Raw genomic sequence first — 20,376 nt, forward strand, 5'->3', positions numbered from 1 at the left:
CAAATTGTAGACTCCACACCCTCCTCCGAGCGACCATGCATTTTTATCTCCGCCCCCATCCCCTGATAGCCTGGTGGTGCAAGGATGTACCAGTTGGGTGAACTCTAATACTTTTCTGACTATTCCCCCGATAGGAAGTCCAAAAGAGTGGTGACCTTTGGGAAAGAGGTTCTTTTGTTCTACAACTGTGGCCCTCATTCTGTTTATGTTGCTTGCAGGCCCACGATTTCCATGCGCTTTGAGATATGTTGACTCTAGTCCTCCCAGGTGTCCTTGAAGATCTCCCACCTGTTCTGACCCAAGCTCTATGGGACCGTCATGACACAGCCAAGTTCGCTATACTTGGCTTTGATACCACCAATTTCCATTGGACACTGTCACCATTTGCCGCTACGATCTACAGGGTTCTCAGGCGATGTTTAGTCATCCTTTATGGACATGCCATTTGACTGGTCTCCTCTTTGGGAACATTACATATTCTGCTCTGGAACAGTTCAGAGAGCACGCTTCCAGGGATTACATTCCCTATGTCGCCAGTTGCTGCAGCCCTATCGCTCCCTTCACAGTTTCGGCAGATACTACTAACCACTACAGCCTCAGCACGCGCCCAGCCATTTTGCAGCTGAGACTGTGGCAATGACCGGCCTTGCCATCAGGGTCAGCAAGCCCATTTGCCTATTTCATCCACATGGCCTACCTGCCAAACCTCTTTAGCATGTCCCTAGTGGTGCACTGTGACCTGGCTTGAGGCAGCAAGATCAATGAATCTTGCCGGGTAAACAGGCTACAGCATCAGACAGGTTTGTTCTGTAGATTATCTAAGAAATGCAACAGAAAACTAAATGTAGAAAGAAGGGTCCCAGGGGAGTTTATAATATTTATAGACCTTCTTGTATCTTGTCCCCCAACTCAACAGTATAGAAACACACGAAAGATACCAAGGGTCTTTTTAAAATTATGCTATAGTCGGTACCTATTTATGGTATACGAACTCAAAGATACCAAATGGTTATCGGTGTCATAGGAGAGAGAAATGGGTGATCTAAACAGAAGAAAGAAAGAAACCCATCAGCCCACCAATTGGCGGAACTTCATCATCTGGGTTTTGTGGAGAAAGATGATATCCGCTAGACACCTCCTCAGTGCATTCATTGAGGACAGCTAGAGTCGGATCATAAGAAGAGGACCATCAACCAGAAGATGAGTATTTAAAGGCTGAAAGGGTGAGTTGCAGTGCTCAAAAAAGTGTACAGAGTATAAGCAAAGTTAGTGGTGATATAAAAATGCCTGTTTTGATGTCTAGAGAAAATGTTTTAATAGATGTGACCATCAAGACGGCATACTTAGCAGAGTGAATATAGTATGTAAAAAATATTACTATTCATCAAAGATATAGATTGGTCGACATGTTTCAGCCCCTCCGGGCTTTCATCAGGACCTATGATGTGCACTACTGCAACACTTACCACAAGACGTGATAATATAGATTGTGTAGACCTACCAGTTGTATGGTCTTTTAATCCAGAAACTCTCCTATGAAACAGCACACAAAAAGAAGAAATATACACATAACAAAGCCAGTGTTAAATTTAGACAAGCACATTTGTTGTGTTATACGAAGTGTATCCACATGGGTATAATCCACTCACCCAACATTGTAGGGAGGAACGGCCTCACCTCGCCTGGCACTCGCTCATGACTAAGAGGCCACGCACTAAATAGAGAGAAAATACATCCTCAATTGTATTAAACATGTGAACATTGATGCCAACATGTATTGACTGTGTACCTCAAAAAATTAGAATGAAAACAGATAGGCAGAGAAGCAGGTCCATGGCAACCACGAGCAACGACTCTTTGACACATCCCCACAGACTTATTAATGAATTGCAGTGAACGTATGTTACAAAAACCTCTATATATTAATTGCCTGTAGATACAAAATAGAGGCGAGGTACATCATACTGCAATCTTGAAGATCTGACAAAATGAATGTTTAGAAATATTTCAAAATATTTAAAAATAGCGCCTTTCATTCAAGTAGACCTACTTTTAACTATAGACTGGCTATTTAAACTAGTAGAGTAACTACACGCAGCTCTCACTTACCTCTCCGTCGTTGCCTCGGTCTGGCAACTGAGCCGAGGGGAAGGTGGTGAGGCTGCGTGCTGTTGTAGGTTAAGAATGCGTGATGTGGACCTGATAGAAAGCTCGCTCTGAGGTCGGCTGTCTCCTGATAGGCTATTCAATGTGGGGAGAAGCCTGTAATAGCACGGTAATAATGAAATGTCACTATTACTGATGTAAGGACTGCTTGAATTGGAAAATAATACTGGAACCGGAAATTATGGCCCGGGTCTCCAAAGACCCAATGAAAGCCCTTGAGAAAAAGTCAACACCGCTCCATCTCATGGCAAGTTTCTAATTGGTAGGTGGCTGATCCCGGAAATTCAGAGCCATAGAGGAAGTAGTCTCTCGATTGAACACTGAGTGATAGACCAGAAATGGGACGTGGGGCGGACCGCCACGGGAACTCCATAATATGGTATTCAGGTCCACCAATTGGTTGTGCTACCACGGAAACGTATGCGCAGGGGCACGCTAATCAGACCAATATGAGAAAACTCAACAACAGAAATGTCTTGTGTAGAGGAAGGAGTTTATCGATTAAATACTGCGCGATAGGCGAAGAATGGGACGTGGGGCGGACCATCCCGGGAACTCCATAATGTGGTATTGAAGTTCACCAATTGGTTATGCTAACACGTAGACGCATGCGCAAAGGCACGCTAAGCAGACCAACTAGAGAGAACACAGCAAAAACACAAACACACACAGCAAAAAATGTCTCGTGTGTTGACCTTCTGATGCTTTATAAATGTACTGTGGTACAGCCATCAAGGTGTCACATGTGTTAGCCCTCTTGTAAAGGTACTCGAAATAGCAAAAACTATATGTAGGGTGTGATATAGTCACATGTGTTGGCCCTCTTTTGCTTATACAGGTACTCGAAATAGCAAAAACCTATATGTAGGGTGTGTTATAGTCATTGAGTGTGGTCAGGAAAGCACCACAAAGTTGCGCGAGCCTGAAAACGTGCAACGAACAGAACTGGTGTATCCCCTAATGAGGAGACGATACAAATCCGGCGGACAGTTCAAAGTCATCAATCTAGAACTTGAGTAATACAGGGATCATTACACACTGAATTCAAGCATGTGCGGTCAAGTTGAAGGTAGACAGCTGTCAATCAGATAAACGTATGCACATGTCTTGAATAAGAGGGATTATGAATGAAATAATCGCTCTTTCGGCAGTTGTGTGCTCAATCCCAGCAGATGGCAAGTTGTGATTGGACGGAGGATAGATTAAAGCTGTAACCAAGGTATTTCGTCATTTAACCCCTCTGTATCACATTTGAGTTTGAAAACCCATTTTTGCTCTTTTCTGAGCAGGAAGTGAGAAATATCACTAACATGTGGAGGTATAAATGGCTGTTCCAATACCAGCCAGAGGAGCTAGAATGGCTCCTTCCTGCTCAGAAAAGAGCAAAATGGGTTTTCAAACTCAAATGTGATAGAGGGGTTAAATGACGAAATACCTTGGTTACAGCTTTAATCTATCCTCCGTCCAATCACAACTTGCCATCTGATGGGATTGAGCACACAACTGCCAAAGAGCGATTATTTCATTCATAATCCCTCTTATTCGAGACATGTGCATACGTTTATCTGACAGCTGTCTACCTTCAACTTGACCGCACATGCTTGAATTCAGTGTGTAATGATCCCTGTATTACTCAAGTTCTAGATTGACTCTGAACTGTCCGCCGGATTTGTATCGTCTCCTCATTAGGGGATACACCAGTTCTGTTCGTTGCACGTTTTCAGGCTCGCGCAACTTTGTGGTGCTTTCCTCACCACACTATAACACACCCTACATATAGGTTTTTGCTATTTCGAGTACCTGTATAAGCAAAAGAGGGCCAACACATGTGACTATATCACACCCTACATATAGTTTTTGCTATTTCGAGTACCTTTACAAGAGGGCTAACACATGTGACACCTTGATGGCTGTACCACAGTACATTTATAAGCATCAGAAGGTAAACACACGAGACATTTTTTACTGTGTTTGTTTGTGTTTTTGCTGTGTTCTCTCTAATTGGTCTGCTTAGCGTGCCTTTGCGCATGCGTCTACGTGTTAGCATAACCAATTGGTGAACTTCAATACCACATTATGGAGTTCCCGGGATGGTCCGCCCCATGTCCCATTCTTCGCCTATCGTGCAGTATTTAATCGATAAACTCCTTCCTCTACACAAGACATTTCTGTTGAGTTTTCTCATATTGGTCAGATTAGCGTGCCCCTGCGCATACGTTTCCGTGGTAGCACAACCAATTGGTGGACCTGAATACCATATTATGGAGTTCCCGTGGCGGTCCGCCCCACGTCCCATTTCTGGTCTATCACGCAGTGTTCAATCGAGAGACTACTTCCTCTATGGCTCTGCATTTCCAGGATCGGCCACCTACCAATTAGAAACTCGCCATGAGATGGAGCGGTGTTTACTTTTCTCAAGGGCTCTCATTGGGTCTTTGGAGACCCGGGCCATCATTTCCGGTTCCGGTATTACTTTCCAATTCAAGCAGTCCTTACATCAGTGATAGTGACATTTCATTATTACCGTGCTATTACAGGCTTCTCCCCACATTGAATAGCCTATCAGGAGACAGCGACCTCAGAGCGAGCTTTCTATCAGGTCCGCATCACGCATTCTTAACCTACAACAGCACGCCGCCTCACCACATTCCCCTCGGCTCAGTTGCCAGACCGAGGCAACGACGGAGAGGTAAGTGAGAGCTGCGTGTAGTTACTCTACTAGTTTAAATAGCCATTCTATAGTTAAAAGTAGGTCTACTTGAATGAAAGGCGCTATTTTTAAATATTTTGAAATATTTCTAAACATTCATTTTGTCAGATCTTGAAGATTGCAGTATGATATACCTCGCCTCTATTTTGTATCTACAGGCAATTATTTTTATAGAGGTTTTTGTAACATGCGTTCACTGCAATTCATTAATAAGTCTGTGGGGATGTGTCAAAGAGTCGTTGCTCGTGGTTGCCATGGACCTGCTTCTCTGCCTATCTGTTTTCATTCTAATTTTTTGAGGTACACAGTCAATACATGTTGGCATCAATGTTCACATGTTTAATACAATTGAGGATGTATTTTCTCTCTATTTAGTGCGTGGCCTCTTAGTCCTGAGCGAGTGCCAGGCGAGATGAGGCCGTTCCTCCCTACAATGTTGGGTGAGTGGATTATACCCATGTGGATACACTTCGTAGAACACAACAAATGTGCTTGTCTAAATTTAACACTGGCTTTGTTATGTGTATATTTCTTCTTTTTGTGTCCTGTTTCATAGGAGAGTTTCTGGATTAAAAGACCATACAACTGGTAGGTCTACACAATCTATATTATCACGTCTTGTGGTAAGTGTTGCAGTAGTGCACATCATAGGTCCCGATGAAAGCCCGGAGGGGCTGAAACATGTCGACCAATCTATATCTTTGATGAATAGTAATATTTTTTACATACTATATTCACTCTGCTTTTAAGTATGCTGTCTTGATGGTCACATCTATTAAAAAATGTTCTCTAGACATCAAAACACGCATTTTTATATCACCACTAACTTTGTTTATACTCTGTACACTTTTTTGAGCACTGCAACTCACCCTTTCAGCCTTTAAATACTCATCTTCTGGTTGATGGTCCTCTTCTTATGATCCGACTCTAGCTGTCCTCAATGAATGCACTGAGGAGGTGTCTAGCGGATATCATCTTTCTCCACAAAACCCAGATGATGAAGTTCTGCCAATTGTTGGGCTGATGGGTTTCTTTCTTTCTTCTGTTTAGATCACCCATTTCTCTCTCCTATGACACCGATAACCATTTGGTATCTTTGAGTTCGTATACCATAAATAGGTACCGACTATAGCATAATTTTTAAAAGACCCTTGGTATGTTTCGTGTGTTTCTATATCTAAGAAATGCACCTTACCCTTCAAAGCCACTTTCCGCCGTCCCTGGATCAACTGACAGCAAACTTTTCCATCTTGCGGCAGGAAGTGCAAGCCCTTTTGGCCAAAATACGATAGGGTGCCTGCACCAGAAGTGAATTGTGGTTTTTATTCCCACTACTTTCCAGTGCCAAACAAGAACTGAGGCTTTCGCTCTATTCCACATGTTTGTCCCCTCAACACCTTCCTTCAGATGGACAATTCAAAATGCTCACGGCACTGGTCCTGAAGGATGCATATTTGCATATTCCCATCCTGCGGGTCCAACAGCGCTACCTGGGGTTCGTGGTGGGACAGGAGCATTTCCAGTTCGCTGTACTTCCCTTTGGACCCACCTGCACCCCTCTGATGTTCACGAAAGTGATGGCGGTGGTAGCAGTGCACCTTCAGACGTCTGGGCACAAGTCTTGCTCCTACCTCGACAATCTGCATTTGACGGCGGGCTCGACCAAAGCAGTCGTTAACCTCCTCTAGAATCTGAACCGCCTGCCATCTTTGGGGTTCCCTGTCAACATGCCAAAGTTACACCTGACTCCTTGTCAGACGGTTCCCTTTCATTGGAGCCATTCTGGACACTGTCCGGTTTCATGCATTTCTCCCAAAAAGGAGAGCCCAGGACGTCCAGGCTACGCTCCCAATCTTTCAGCTTCAATCCTTGATTTCAGTGAGACTCTGAGCCTGCTGGGACTGATGGCCTCCTGCATCCTGCTGGTCAAGAATGCCTGGGCACATGTGGGCTCTGCAGTAGGATATGAAGTCTCAGTGGGTCCAACATCAAGGGTACCTCTCAACCCACACCCAGATCTCGGCGGAAACTGCAAAAGAGGGTTACTGGAACACAACAAGGTCAGTGGCAGACCTCTTTCCATACCCCACCCAGAGCTGACTGTGGCGATCGATGTTTCACTCCTAGATTGGAACGGCCATCTGGGAGAAGTGAAATTGGAGGCCTTTGGTCTCTGGCGGAGGCCACCCACCATTTCAACCTTATGGAACGGAGGGCCACTAGCTTAACGCTAAAGGCCTTCCGCCCATTCATCAAGGAGGTGCTGGTAAATGTGTTGGTTGCAATACCACATGGCAGTGGTTTTGTCTGTAAGTAGGGTGGGGTCTGGTTACCGACCCTGTGCCACAAGGCTGCAAATTTTTCAACATCTTTAGGACCCATATGTTCAGTTTGTCAAACCTTCAGCTCAATCCTGGGTAGCTGTGGTAATGAGCATTAAGGCAAACTGTACCAAAACAATCAAAGAAGAAATCAATAGGACAGCAGAGACATCCAATACCAATTTATACAAATTGACTGTGTTTTTAGACACCACAATGAAAAAGATTCTATGTAAAATTCTGGGGATATAGACTTTATAAGGTATAATAAATTGGGTTAATTCGCTGAACCGCGAACAAGCATTGGTAAATTCAATGAATTTGGCTCTTAGAAACTTTTTAACCAAAACGTTTGGGCTAGTTGGAATAGCTACAAATGGTACTACACACCACTGGAAGCTTGACAACTGGTTTCACCTCTCCTGTCCCAAATGTAAGCTTGTCTGCCTGAACAATGAAGCAGCCCCTCTCCCAAGTGTTACCCATTTGCCCTTCAAAGGCGGCTTCTCCTTTGGAGCTAGCTTTATGGGCCAACGCACATGTGACTTCCTGCAGAATGAAGTTGACACCTCCTTCCAGAGCAGGTCCCTATTGTAGCATTACCTGAGAATCGTTAGCACTTCTCCCCAGGAGGGCAGAAAGCTTTCTCTGCTACAGGATCCCATGTGCAGCCAGTATGGGAGCAGAGGACAAGAGCCAACAAAGTGGCAACTTTGCTAAAGTTGCACACTGCAACTTATTACATTAATTTCTGAGAATTAAGTAGGGCTTAATCGAACAAGTTGTTTGATACCTTGAACGACGCACTTTGGCTGCACAATTCCTGAATGAGCCCAGTTGAGAGGTCGGCGTATAACTTTTAACTGCTTCACAGCTGTCCCTTGCAGTTTCTCACCAACAAGACTGTGTTCCTTGTTTACTTTGGTAAATATATATTCTTTTCAGTTCAATAAGTGAATACCTATTCCAATTTTTGGAGTTCTGCAAAGTTATCCTGTGAAAGGAAGAGCAAATATTGCAAACTGGTATAGGACGCCAACTTACAAGACCAATGTTCAGTAGGTGGGCAGGGTAGCACCAACAGTACATCACCAGTGGCACAAGAGTGGCAGGGGACAAAACAACGTCAGGAGACCAATGTTGTTCTATTGTGATGGTCACTGCAGAAAGAGGCATCAGGTTCTGGCTGCAAGGCCAGTCGGACTGAACCAACAGGAGGGCTACAGCATTGCGATGCTATGGGACTTAGAGACCCCTTTGGTCCTCTTATCCACACCCCAGGGGCAACAGATGCAGAAGGTGGCTTTAGGCGTCCAGTTTTCTTACTGGAAGCCATCATGGTAGAGGGGACCTGCCTGCAGAGGCTGCCGGCGACGTCTGTGGGTCCACAAGAGGTGAAACAGCAAAGGACTCCAGCTCTAGAGGGCTGAGCGACCTTAATGACACTGTATGCTCACTTCGACTCGGGCTGGGAGTGACTGGTTCAGTGGTGGCTTCAGGTGTCTGGTTTTGGCAGTTCCAGAGTCCTCAGAGTCTTCTCTTGGAGTTTCTGCAGGATGCAGGGAACAGTTCAGCTGTTCTTTAGGAGGTCTTGGTCTTTATTGAAGGCAGGCAATCCTCCCAGGTTCCGGAGACACACAGCTGCATGACAAGACCTCTTTGACTCAGTTTAGATGGAGAACGGCAGACAGGTTAGCTGGGCTGGGGCCTAGTCAGGGGCTCTATTCAGTCTTCTGCTTTTACGGCTCTTCGTGTTCTTCTTTGTAGGTCATCAGGATATGCTTTTCTGATGCCAGGGGCTTCCCTAAATACTGAATTTAGGGGCGTTGGGCTCCTGACCCTTGGGGTCACTATGCCCCCCTATTTGACCTTTTCCTGAGGGAAGTGGGCATAACCCTAGCCCAAAATTCCTAAGTATGCCATCACAAAGATGGCTGCTTCTGAAAAAGCAGGTCCTTCTCACTGTAGCCAACCTCTGGGTAGTAATAGCCTGGAGGTGGCTAGTTAATTTCTGCACCTGTCCAGGTGCCAAGGGGGTCCTGTACAAAGTGGGTTATGCCCTCTCCTGTAAGGGAATAAAGAATTGCATTTCAAAAGTGGCAGCTCTTTGAAGCTTGTGCCTAGGAAGGCTAATCTGCAGGTCATCCTGTGGGAGTGGGTGTTACACTCTCTTCCCGGACAGGCTTTTTTCTGTGTCTCCTGAGAGCAGAGGCTGTCCCCCTAGGAAGTAAAACAGTGTCTCGGGGGGGGCAGGTTGACAGAAACCACTCGGGAGCACACCAGAGATGAGTAGGGTTTGAGGGCGCACCTCTAAGGTGCCCACTGGTTGCATGTACTGGTTATCCATCCCTGGAATCAGTGTGGGTTTATCAATACGAGATGCTCGATACCAAACATCACTATTTTCAGTGAAGCAATCATGTAACTGTGTCCAGCACTTGTTTTAAAATGGCTTCCCTTGTCACTTGTACTGGCTGTAATAGGACTGACCAGCACAGGGGCATATCTGCTCATGCAGGTATGCCCTCACATGTAATACTCCTCATCATGCCTTAAGGCTATATGCAGTGTTGGGGACATGGCACACAGCTGTGTGCATGTTGTTTTTTAACTTTTGTCTGCACCAAGACCTGTAGCCTGCCATGGCAGCCTTGCATGTGCTTGGTGAGGGGTCGCTTAGAGTGGCACAATTTGTGCTGCTGCCCTTAGGGACTCTCTTTTGTACCTCAGGCCCTAAGTGCTTGGGGTACCATTTACCAGGAACTTACAGAGGATGCTAAAGGTTTTGCCAGTTGGGGGAACAATTGTACGTCCTTGAGAGAGAGAGCTCTGGCACTCGGAACCTGGTTAGCAGGAAACCAGTGATCTTCCAATTGAAATCACATCAGTTACCAGGGGAAAAAAGCGGAGGTTACCATGTCAAAAAGGGCTGCTTTCCTACAGAGGCCATTATGGATGCAATTCTACTCGTATTTGGCACACTTCTGGCTCCTTGTGGAATGCCTTCATGCCACAATGATATTCCAGTCGGGGTCCCGCCAATTGGTTCGCCCTCTGCGTCTTTTGTGCCTCTTGAACCTGCTTGAGGTTCTAGTCTGGCTTCAGTGCCACTCCTTGTGTGGTTCCTTTCACATCAATACTGGTGTCAACACTGATGGAAGAGGAACAGTTGTCTATAGTAGTCTGCTACACTGAGACCGCTTCATCTGGACCAAGTCTTCACTCCAATCCCACTGAAGCACAGCCTATAGCCAATCATTCGGATTCCGATACCTTTCCTTTATCATGCGACGGAGCTCATACTCTAAATCATCTCTTTGGATCAGATTCTGAAAATAACTACTCCGATGAGGGGCGTTGAATTTGCTAAACAATACGATGAGAACCATTGGTATGCTGAATTATAGGATGCTAGACGTCTATACACTCCCAGACACTGGGCTTGTGTCACCCCTTGGTTCTGTCACACAGGAAAGTGTCTCTTTTGCTGTGGTCATGATGCAGGTTTTCAGTTGTCCTTGACTGGTACCTCCCGACATCGGTGGTTCTGAGGTCCTGATGGAGGTTCTACAACCTTGCCGGGCACCTACTGAACCTCTCCTGCCTTTCAGTGAGGCCTTAACGAATACCCTCCCAACCACTTGAGCAAAGCCACGTTCTTGTTCCCCAGTTACCAGACCGGTAACTTGTGGCCACAGACTGGCACCGGCGATCTCGACTTTTTAACACAACCCACTACACCGAAGAGCGTTGAGGTCCAGGTGTCCACCAGCAGAGTCTACCCAAGAACCTACCCCATAACTTCCAAGTCATAGAAAAGTTTGGCATGCCCTCTAGTCTTGCTTTGCATTCAGATAGTGCCTGCTGCCTCCTAGGCTGCTGCAGTCAGGCTTTAGGTAAGTGGCGCTTAACTGTAAAACTTCTGTGAACCCTTGCTTAATCATTACTGGAAACCGTTGACCCCCTACAGAATCTTTATTGGAATATGGTAGTCCCCAAAGAGTCCTTACTGAAAACTAGGGACCATGGCCTAAGCATTTTCCATTATTTGAACTTCCAAGCAATACACAAAAATACAGAAATGAACATTCATCAAACCATTATACAAATGATGAAAATATTTAATTTATAGATATTTAAAAAATCTACATTTTAATGAGAAACCTAGAGCTTCTCTAAATTCAGTTGAGGCCACTCATTTCCCGTACGAATTTGTTTGATGCACTTGCTCTGTTTCGACAAATCAATCTGTGAATACAATGTTTAGACTCCAATTTCGAATTCATTTACAGAACTTTTTAAACATTTAAATGTAACATTTTGCTTCTTTATATGCACTTTATTCAGCTGTTTTTATTTAAATTTCTAAGCAGTTGAGGACCCCCAAGGGTCTCCATCTACATGTTATGAACCACTGCTTTAGGGGATCGGCAATGCGGTGCCCCGATGCCACGCTTGGATGAGGTCCACATGCTTCCTTGGGGATTTCCAGGCATCTCCAATGTTCATGCTATTTGACGACTCCTACCTTTCAGCAAAAAAGCTGATTTAGCCTTGAATGCTTTAAGAGTTGTCCCACAACATGTTCCTTGGGCTTCCTGCCCCTACCAGACAATTTCTTAAGCAGTTTCACCTTTGTGTTTATCCCCTCAACTGAGGGCGTACGCCAAGGATGCATATTAGCCCCTTTTTTGTTCCTTGTGTATACAAATGGCCTGGAAAAGTATCTGTTGGACCATTGTCATGACTTCCCAAAGGTTAACGGCAGGAGCATACCAATGCTTTCTTATGCCGATGATGCGGTACTTATGACCCTCACAGGAAATAGCATGCAGATCTGTCTTGATGCCTTTAATACCTTCATGTTGGACCTAGACCTGAAGGTAAACTTCACAAAATCTTTTGCAATGGTCTGTGGTCCAAAGGGAACTAAATCCAGAAAGTTCGTGGTAAATAATTTCACCATCGAAAAGGTAGAAAATTTTAACTATCTTGGAAACCTCTTTAATAATAAATTGAGTTGGGCCCCGTTAATGAAGGTTCGAGTTCAGAGCGCTAGCCGCTCTATAGAAGGTCTGTTTCGCTTCTGTGGCAAGCTAGGTCAAAAACCTGTCACACATTTAAAAACCCTGTATAGATCAAAATGTTTGTCGGTGGCCACCTATGGGGCAGGGGTTTGGGGGATTGAAAGCCCTGCCTCGATACAAGTCATGGAGAACAAATTCATAAAGCGTGTACTAGCAATTCCACCAGGCTCATCAAACAAATTTGCTCATGATGAAATAGGTTTGAGCTATGTGAGTGATACCCTTCCTCTTTCACCCTTACTATTATGGGGCAAAATATGGCTATCTGAGGATCTTCAGCTCTCTAGAGACATTCTCCAGGACTGTTTAAACCTGGAAAATGGGAAGCAGATCCCTTGGTTATCATATGTTAATGAAATGCTTCATAAAATAGGTTTGGGTGACATTTATGATAACCCTGAAAAAATCCAGGGAGACTTTAAAACCGTCATCAAATCAAGTTATTGGAAATCTTCACATGCTCATTCCCTGGTTAGGCCATCTGGATCTATGGTTAACTTACAGCACCAGTTTTATTTAACCTTTACAACTCAAGTGCAATGGCGATTTTATCTCACAAGGTTTAGGCTAAACATCCTGCATTTTCTTTTTGCCTATCCTAAACAAGGGGGTTGGTGTGAGAGGCTGCCCCCTTGTCCTTGTAATAACAAAGTTAGTCAAAGTACTATGCATGTTGTCCTCTTTTGTTCCTTATATAAGGATCCGAGAACTAGGTTTATTAAGCCTATTTTGAAGGGGAAGCAACCATGTAACTACAAAGAAGGTTATGACTACTTGTTATCATTGTCATCTTCTGGAGTGTGTTGTGCTATGCTAAATTTCATACGAGTGTCTCTCCTGATTAGGAAACGGTATGGTTAATTTGGCCTTAGACCTTTTGTTCATGTAGAATGTTGTATTGTGATTCTTATCTTTTTGCTCCTTCTGATGGCCATTCTAGTATGAATATTCTATGAAATAACACCTGTTGATTTAAAGTAAACGGTATGGGCCTTATTTTCTGTACGTTTTGCCATGTTTTACTACCTGTGAACATATTAATTAATGTTTTCTTACCAGTTCAATGTGTAATTTTAAGATTGCTTTCTTTTAAAATCTTTCTAAATCATGTTTTGTAAAATGTTTTACTTTTATGATTCTTTTCTGAATCGAATAAAGTTTTTGAATCGAACCGTTTATGCTAGTGGTTTCTAGTACCACCAGTGTCCGATCTCCCTGCCGGCGCCACCATCTGCTCTGCCATTTCTGGTCATGAGCCACTGAACCAGAGAGAACCTTCAGTGCATCACGGGCAACGTGCAGCTCAGTCCTTTGCCCCTCTGGCAGCCACAACCCACATTCACTTTAGTGTGTCTGTTTTTTAAACACTCCCACCCTGCAGAAGACAGGATCAGATATTTACTCGAAGGGTAGCAAGACTCACTTTGCATGGATCCTCCAAGGTGTCAAGCGGAGCTGTGTCCTCCCATTTCTTTCTACTCTTCCGCACCTGCTGCCCCCAACTTGGAACACGTGTCTGTTTTGCAACAGGACATGTAGGCCCTTTTGACCGAAGGAGCCTTAGATTAGAGAGGGTTCTGGCCTCTGAAGTGGGTATACTATTCTAATCCCTCTACTACCCTGTGCTGAAGGACGGGCCTTTGTCCTATTTTAGATTTCTGCCCTCAACACCTTCCTGCAGGAGGACAAATTAAAGATACTCATGTGGCCCAGCTCATGTCTACCCTGGATCCCAAAGCTTGGATTGTAGCGTTGGACCTGCAGGGTGTGCATTTCTATTTTCTGGTCCTGCAGGCCCACGTTACCTGTGTTTCACAATGAGTGAGGAGAATTTCTAGTTTGAAGTTCTCCCCTTTGGCCTTACCAGTGCCCTTTGGATGTACACAAAATTAATAGCGGTAGGCGCAATACACCTTCAGAGGTCAGGTGTACCAGTTTTCCCATACATAGCCTGACTGCTGAAGGCGGGTTCGCCCCAGGCAGTCGTAGACCAACTCCAATGATGGCAAACCTCCAACCTAGTTGAGGTTCACTATCAAAATACTGAGGTCACACCTGACTCCTTTGCAGTTGCTCTTTCATCTGAGCTATTCTGGGTATGGTACAGTTTTGAAGCGTAGAATGTCGAACATTCATGCTTTGATCCTGATGTGTCAGCGTCTGCTCTGGATCTTATTGAGGATGGCATTGAGGCTGCAGGAACACTTGACCTCCATCTTGCTAGAGGACTATGCCTGATGGCACATGCAGGCTCTACAGTGGTCATGGATGTATCACCACTGGAATGGGGAGGCCATCGGGAAGAGCTGGAGATCAGAGGACTGTGGTAGAAAACTGCCTCCAAATCAGCTTGCTGGAGCTGCAGACGGTCTGCTTGGCGTTGAAGGCATTTCTATTGTCCATCAAGAGAAGGCAAGTGCCAATTCTCACAGACCACACTACTGCATGTGTTACTGCAGCAGTCTGGGCGGGTAGGGGTCTTGGGTCCTGTCTCAGGAGGCTTCGCGTCTCGAAGTGCCTGACTCGCCAGGGCATTTCTCTTGTCATGAACCTCCCTACTGGCATCTCAAAACACCAGGACGGATGTTCTCTGTCACCGACACCCAGTGGATAACTAATGGCTATTACACCCCCGAGTTTCCAGCAATGGGGAGAACCTTAGCTCAACCTTTTTGCCACAGCTGAGAATGCCCAATATCGGCATTTCTGCACACTAGAATTCCTGATATGGTTTTCTCTCCTAGATGCATTTTACCTAGAGTAAATCTCTTGACTCTTGTGTGCTTTTCCCCCTCGATCTCTCGTAGCTCAAGTTCGGAAGAAGATCAGTAAGTAAGCCAAACTCATCCTGGTGGCTCCAGGTTGGTCCAGGATAGTTTGTATCCAGGACTTCTGGGCATCCAATCAAGCTGCTGCTTCGGGATGAGCTACTGTCGCAGTAACTGAGTAGGGCCCTGCATCTGGGCCTCCGAACCTCCAGGCATGGAGATTAAGCTGCGACAACTTGTCTTTGATCTTCCTCCCAAAGTTTATTCTAGTAGCTAGGTGTCCAATTGTGAATCATTGCACGCCATGTGCTGGCACAAGTTTGTTGCTTGGTGCAGCACTGTAAGATTGACCCGCTAAGAGTTAAGCTGTCTGAAGTATTACTGTTTGTGTTGTCCTTGACCTAGTCACTGTTAAAGGCTATATGTCAGCTCTTTCTGCTTTTTTGAGGTTGCCGGATCAGCTTTCTTTCTTTATCTGTTGTGATGAGATTTCATAAAGGTTTGCAACACATTTCTGGATGCCACAGTGGGACTTCTATTTGTTTTTCACTGTTGTAATGTTTATCCCATTTGAGCCATTCCACAGCTGTACACTGTCTCATGACCCTAAAACTAGTCTTTCTGGTCAAAATGCCATCAGCTTGTTGCATGAGTGAACTGCATGACTTGTACGACATTCTTTCAAGGCAAGATGGTGTTGAGAACTGGAGCTGCATTTCTGCTGAAAGTAGCAACACCTTTCCACATCAGGCAGGCAGTCACTCTTCCAACCCTCTTTGCCCTGCCGCACCCCTTGAAACAGGAGAAAGACTCCATTGCTTGGACTCCAAGAGAGCCCTCAGTTTCTACATTGATCGTACCAAGGATCATCAGGTGGGCATTAGACTCTGTGGGCTTCATGGGAGCAAAGAAGAGCAAAGTAGTGTAGAAAAGAACCATCTCTAGGTGGATAGCCTTGCATAAAAATCTGCTAGCAAAGAAGCAGCCACCTGAATAATGGAGGGCTTATCCACCCCAGCCAAGGCTGCTACTACCGCGCTAGCATGCAAAGTGCCTGCCATATATTACGATCAGGCTGCTATGTGGGTATCTGCGCACACGCTTACGAAGCACAATTGCATTGACAGTCCGGTCCGTCCGGATTGGCATTCTGTCATTCGGTCTGCTGTACTTTGGTCTGAGACATTCTCATGATCCTCCACTATGGGAGGTACTGCTTTGGTAGCTATTCAGAGGGTGATAAATCTGTGGTTGGAAGTATTAATCAGAAGAACAAGCTACTACAGTAATTCTGTATCCCTCTTTTCGGTATATGCTATTGCCTAACTGTAGATTCTTCATCAGCTTACAGCTCCCCATTCTGTGGAATAGACTTTTTTTTTCTTTTTTTCTTCCATTTATTGTTTCATTTCCCCATCTAACAAGGCCCCAACCTAATGATCTTCCTATTGGTCAACCCACTTTGCCAATGGGATCTGCATATCAAGGCGTGAAGCTTTAGAAAGCAAATCACATCAGTGTGCCTGGGTGACACTGATATGCATCCTTCCTCGTTATTTCTGGTGCAGAGTTGCTTGACACCACCTACTGGCAGACCGGAATACTGATTTTGAATCTGCTGCCTAGGGGTATATTCACACGGGGAGGAATCTGCAGCTAGGTAAAGTACCCACCAGACCAAACATTACTGATGGTAAGTAACTTGTTCTTCATTTTCTCGATCTCTGTGGAATATTTGTGCAGATAAAAGTGTTACTGTCTGCAGCCCTGATCCCCTGGTGTTTCAAGATCTAGCTACCGCCAATCCATTTATGGTGTTAGGATTTCTGGAACTGTTCTTGAGAAAGATGTGCAGGTTTCTGGAGCGTACAGTTACACAATAGTTAAGCAGGACGATAGACACACCGTTTAATGTAGTATTTGGTTAGAGGGCACTGGGAGGCTATTGGGAGGGTGGGCACAGTAGACTACTGAACAACAGCAAAATAAGGAATTTGGACATGCATGACCTCATATCATCGGATGAGAGGCTCACAAACAAGAACTCCTTGTGAAAACTGGGGGGGGGGGGGGCGTGCAGGCAATCACTTGGGATCCTGTAGTTGTAGCAGAAGAGGAAGACTAGGCTCTACTGCCAGTGACAGTAGAGGTGGTTTGGCATACAATCTCTGGAGAATACATTAGATGTACAGGACCTGCCTGCAGCAATAGAGGCGATTGTTGGGCGCTTAGTGCTATAAACGTGGGTTCAAAACCGCAGAGCAGAGTTGGAAGCTGAGCATAGAGTGCCTGAAAGACACAGTAGAAAAGGTGAATGGTACCTCAGCTGAAGGAAAGAGGAACATTGGGTACTGCATGGTTGTGAAGGAAAATGCTGGGCACACACAACCTCAAAGGTGAGAGTGAGAGTGTTTACAAAAGACATTGGTGATAGCGGGGTGTAGGAGATCTGGAGGAACTGAGTCCATGAAAGATGTTATGAGGTTGTTATTCCCACATTCTGGCATATAACAATGGTTGTTTTTCCATCTTGCTATACAGGCTTTTCATTGCAGCATGAATTAAGGTGTGAATGTTGACCCTTACAAGTTTATGGCATTGTGTGAAGAGGGGATACTTCATTCAGTTTTGCTCACATTTTGATGTTTTGGATTTGTGTTGCTACTGGTGAATGATCAACTTTGCTTCTTCAGGCGACAATGCTATTCGCTGAACTGACATACACACTGGCGACGGAGGAAGCAGAGCGCATTGGTGTGGATCATGTGGCGCGAATGACTGCCATGGGGAGTGGTGAGAATTCCACAGGTAAGGGCTTATGCTCCTCCCCTTTACCCTATTGACCTTTTCCCCTCCATGATATAGACATGGGTGCATAACCAATCGCAAGCAAAGCCACCTACCTTTCGAACAGCTGGCTGCCTATGGAAGCATTATTCTATTCATCCAGTCACATGCAAGATTTCTTGCTCAACTACCAGAGACTACCTCGTTCTCATCCAGGGTGGTATTCATCAGTAGCCATAATCTATGAATAATCCCTGCCCATGCGCGGGATCCCAGAACATATAAAATACATATATATATATATATATATATACATACATATGTGAAAACCTATATATGCAGCCTAAAACATTTCCACAATGGTCAAAATGCTGAAATTACATAGGTTTGCATTGTAGCACCTATACTCTCCCAACCCCTAAGGAAGGAAGAGCAGTAAACACTTGTCATACAACAATGCTTTATTGCCATAGAGAACCTGGAATTGCAGGCATTTTCCAGTAGGTTGCAGTAGAGTATAAGGAAACAAAGAAAAACTGACACCTTACCTTTAAGGCATTAGAGTACGGTACCGTGCCTTTAAGACCTGCAGGAGACCCCTTGCTCCCATGATGCACCACAGGTGGCAGTTAGGTCAGTTATTTTTCGAGGTGCATAAGCACCTGTGTAGATCTGCAATCATCATACAATAACTTTTTCCGGCTCCTTCTGTGAGGATCCTTGAGCTTGAGCTCTTTAGTTTTTTAACTGAAAGTGATTAATTGGCATTTTTCTTAGAAAACTCAACATTTTCTGATAATTAACGTATTCTACTGGTTTTGTGGCTTTGCCATAACTTTTTCCAGTCAGAATGCCAGCTTTTTTCAGGAAATGCCCTTCCTGTGGTAAGAAAATCGCACTGGCAGATCCACACTCCGTGTGTATCATTTTTCTTCCATCCACACACACTCCCGACCAGTGTTACCACTGCCAAAGTTTTCAAAACTGACTCTGCGCAACAGGGAACATATAAAACTTCATGCCCAACTGGAGAAGGACAAGAGTCATCATGGAGGTGACCATGGAGGCTTCAAATTACACCGAAAACGGCGACATACCACCTTTCCTGAGTCCAGAAGGAAGAAGGTAACAGGAGATTCGAAGTCGCCGTCATAGAGACCAAGACACTCTTCAGCGTCGAGGGATAAAGCACCATCTCGAATCTGAGATTCTCCGCCGCATGCAAGTAAGTCGGCGTCGTGGCACAGCAACAGGGCAACAAACGTTCCTTCCAGCAGAGTGTTCAAACCCCTCAATGGTCCTCCCAGAACCAACAGAGGTCCCAGTTTCACCAGAAGCACCCTGGAAGAGGAAGAGGCAATAACAAACAGCAGTCCACCTCTAAACAGCCTTCCAAGCCATGAGTCGTTGCTTCCTCCCTGCCTGTGTGCAACTCTGGTAGGAGGGAGTATAGTTTTTCACCTGGAAGAGTAGGAAACCATTACAAGAGATAAATGGGTGCTGAATATTGTGCAGCATGGTTACTTGCTGAGGTTCAAGTCTCCTCCTCCGCAAGTGCCCCCGCAATTCAAGCGCCTTCCTCAAATTCAAAGTCAACTGTTACAGGACGAAATATCCATCTTTCTCGCCAAGAAGGCCATAGAGGAGGTCCCTCCCGTCCAAAGAAATCGGGGGGTATAGTCCCGCTACTTCCTAGTCCAAAAGTGAGGAGTAGCCAAAGAGTACAGACCTATCCTCGACCTGCGCCTGCTGAACAGGTTTATCAGAAAGGAGAAATTTTGTATGCTAGCCCTGCATCAGATCTTTCCGCACCTTCACCAGGGAGACTGGATGTGTGCCATCGACCTGCAGGACGCCTACTTTCATATACCTGTCTCAGTGAAGCATCACAAATTTCTCCGGTTCCAGATCTCTCGTCACCACTACCAGTATCAAGTGCTTCTGTTCTGCCTCAAATTCGCCCCACAGACATTCTCCAAGTGCATGGCGGTGGTGGCTGCCTTCCTCCGCAGGCGGAAGATATTGGTCTACCCATACCTAGACGACTAGTTCCTGAAAAGCTCCACACCTCCACTACTCCTACTTCAGAGCCATCTCTCATTCTGCCTCAACCTGATGCATTCCTTGGGGTTGCAAGTCAACTCCAAAAAGTCGTTCCTCAACCCCACCCAACGAATACACTATATGGGCGCCTACCTGGAATCCGCAGAGTCAAGCGTGTGTCCTTCTGAGGAGATTGTCATCAATGCTTCTGAAGTGCCGCACCCTTCTCGACACCCAAAGTCCTACAGCCAGGTAAGTGTCGTCACTACTGGGATCAATGGCCTCGTGCATCTACATTGTGCCCAATGCACGCCTTCACATGCGGCCTCTGCAGCAGGCACTCGAGGATCAATGGTCTCCGAGTTCAGGCCACTGGGAAGATAGTGTCTCTCTCCACCAAGTTGCCAGAGACTCCATCGGATGGTGGATGAAACACTCTCACCTGCTGCAAGGGGTTCCGTTTCATCAGTCTCCTCCAACGCAGACAGTGGTCA

At 45.3% G+C, this 20,376-nt stretch overlaps 1 protein-coding gene across 1 annotated transcript in view; it reads left to right on the forward strand.

Moving 5' to 3' along the window:
* Positions 1-20,376, forward strand: part of COPS6 (COP9 signalosome subunit 6) — a 96,565-nt gene that overhangs the window by 45,951 nt on the left and 30,238 nt on the right. The window contains exon 7 of the mRNA XM_086945987.1: positions 17,746-17,860. Within this exon, the coding sequence (XP_086802113.1) occupies positions 17,746-17,860 (115 nt within the window). The remainder of the gene's footprint in view (positions 1-17,745; positions 17,861-20,376) is intronic.

This window comes from Lissotriton vulgaris, chromosome 12 (assembly GCF_964263255.1).
Source record: "Lissotriton vulgaris chromosome 12, aLisVul1.2, whole genome shotgun sequence".
NCBI lineage: Eukaryota > Metazoa > Chordata > Amphibia > Caudata > Salamandridae > Lissotriton > Lissotriton vulgaris.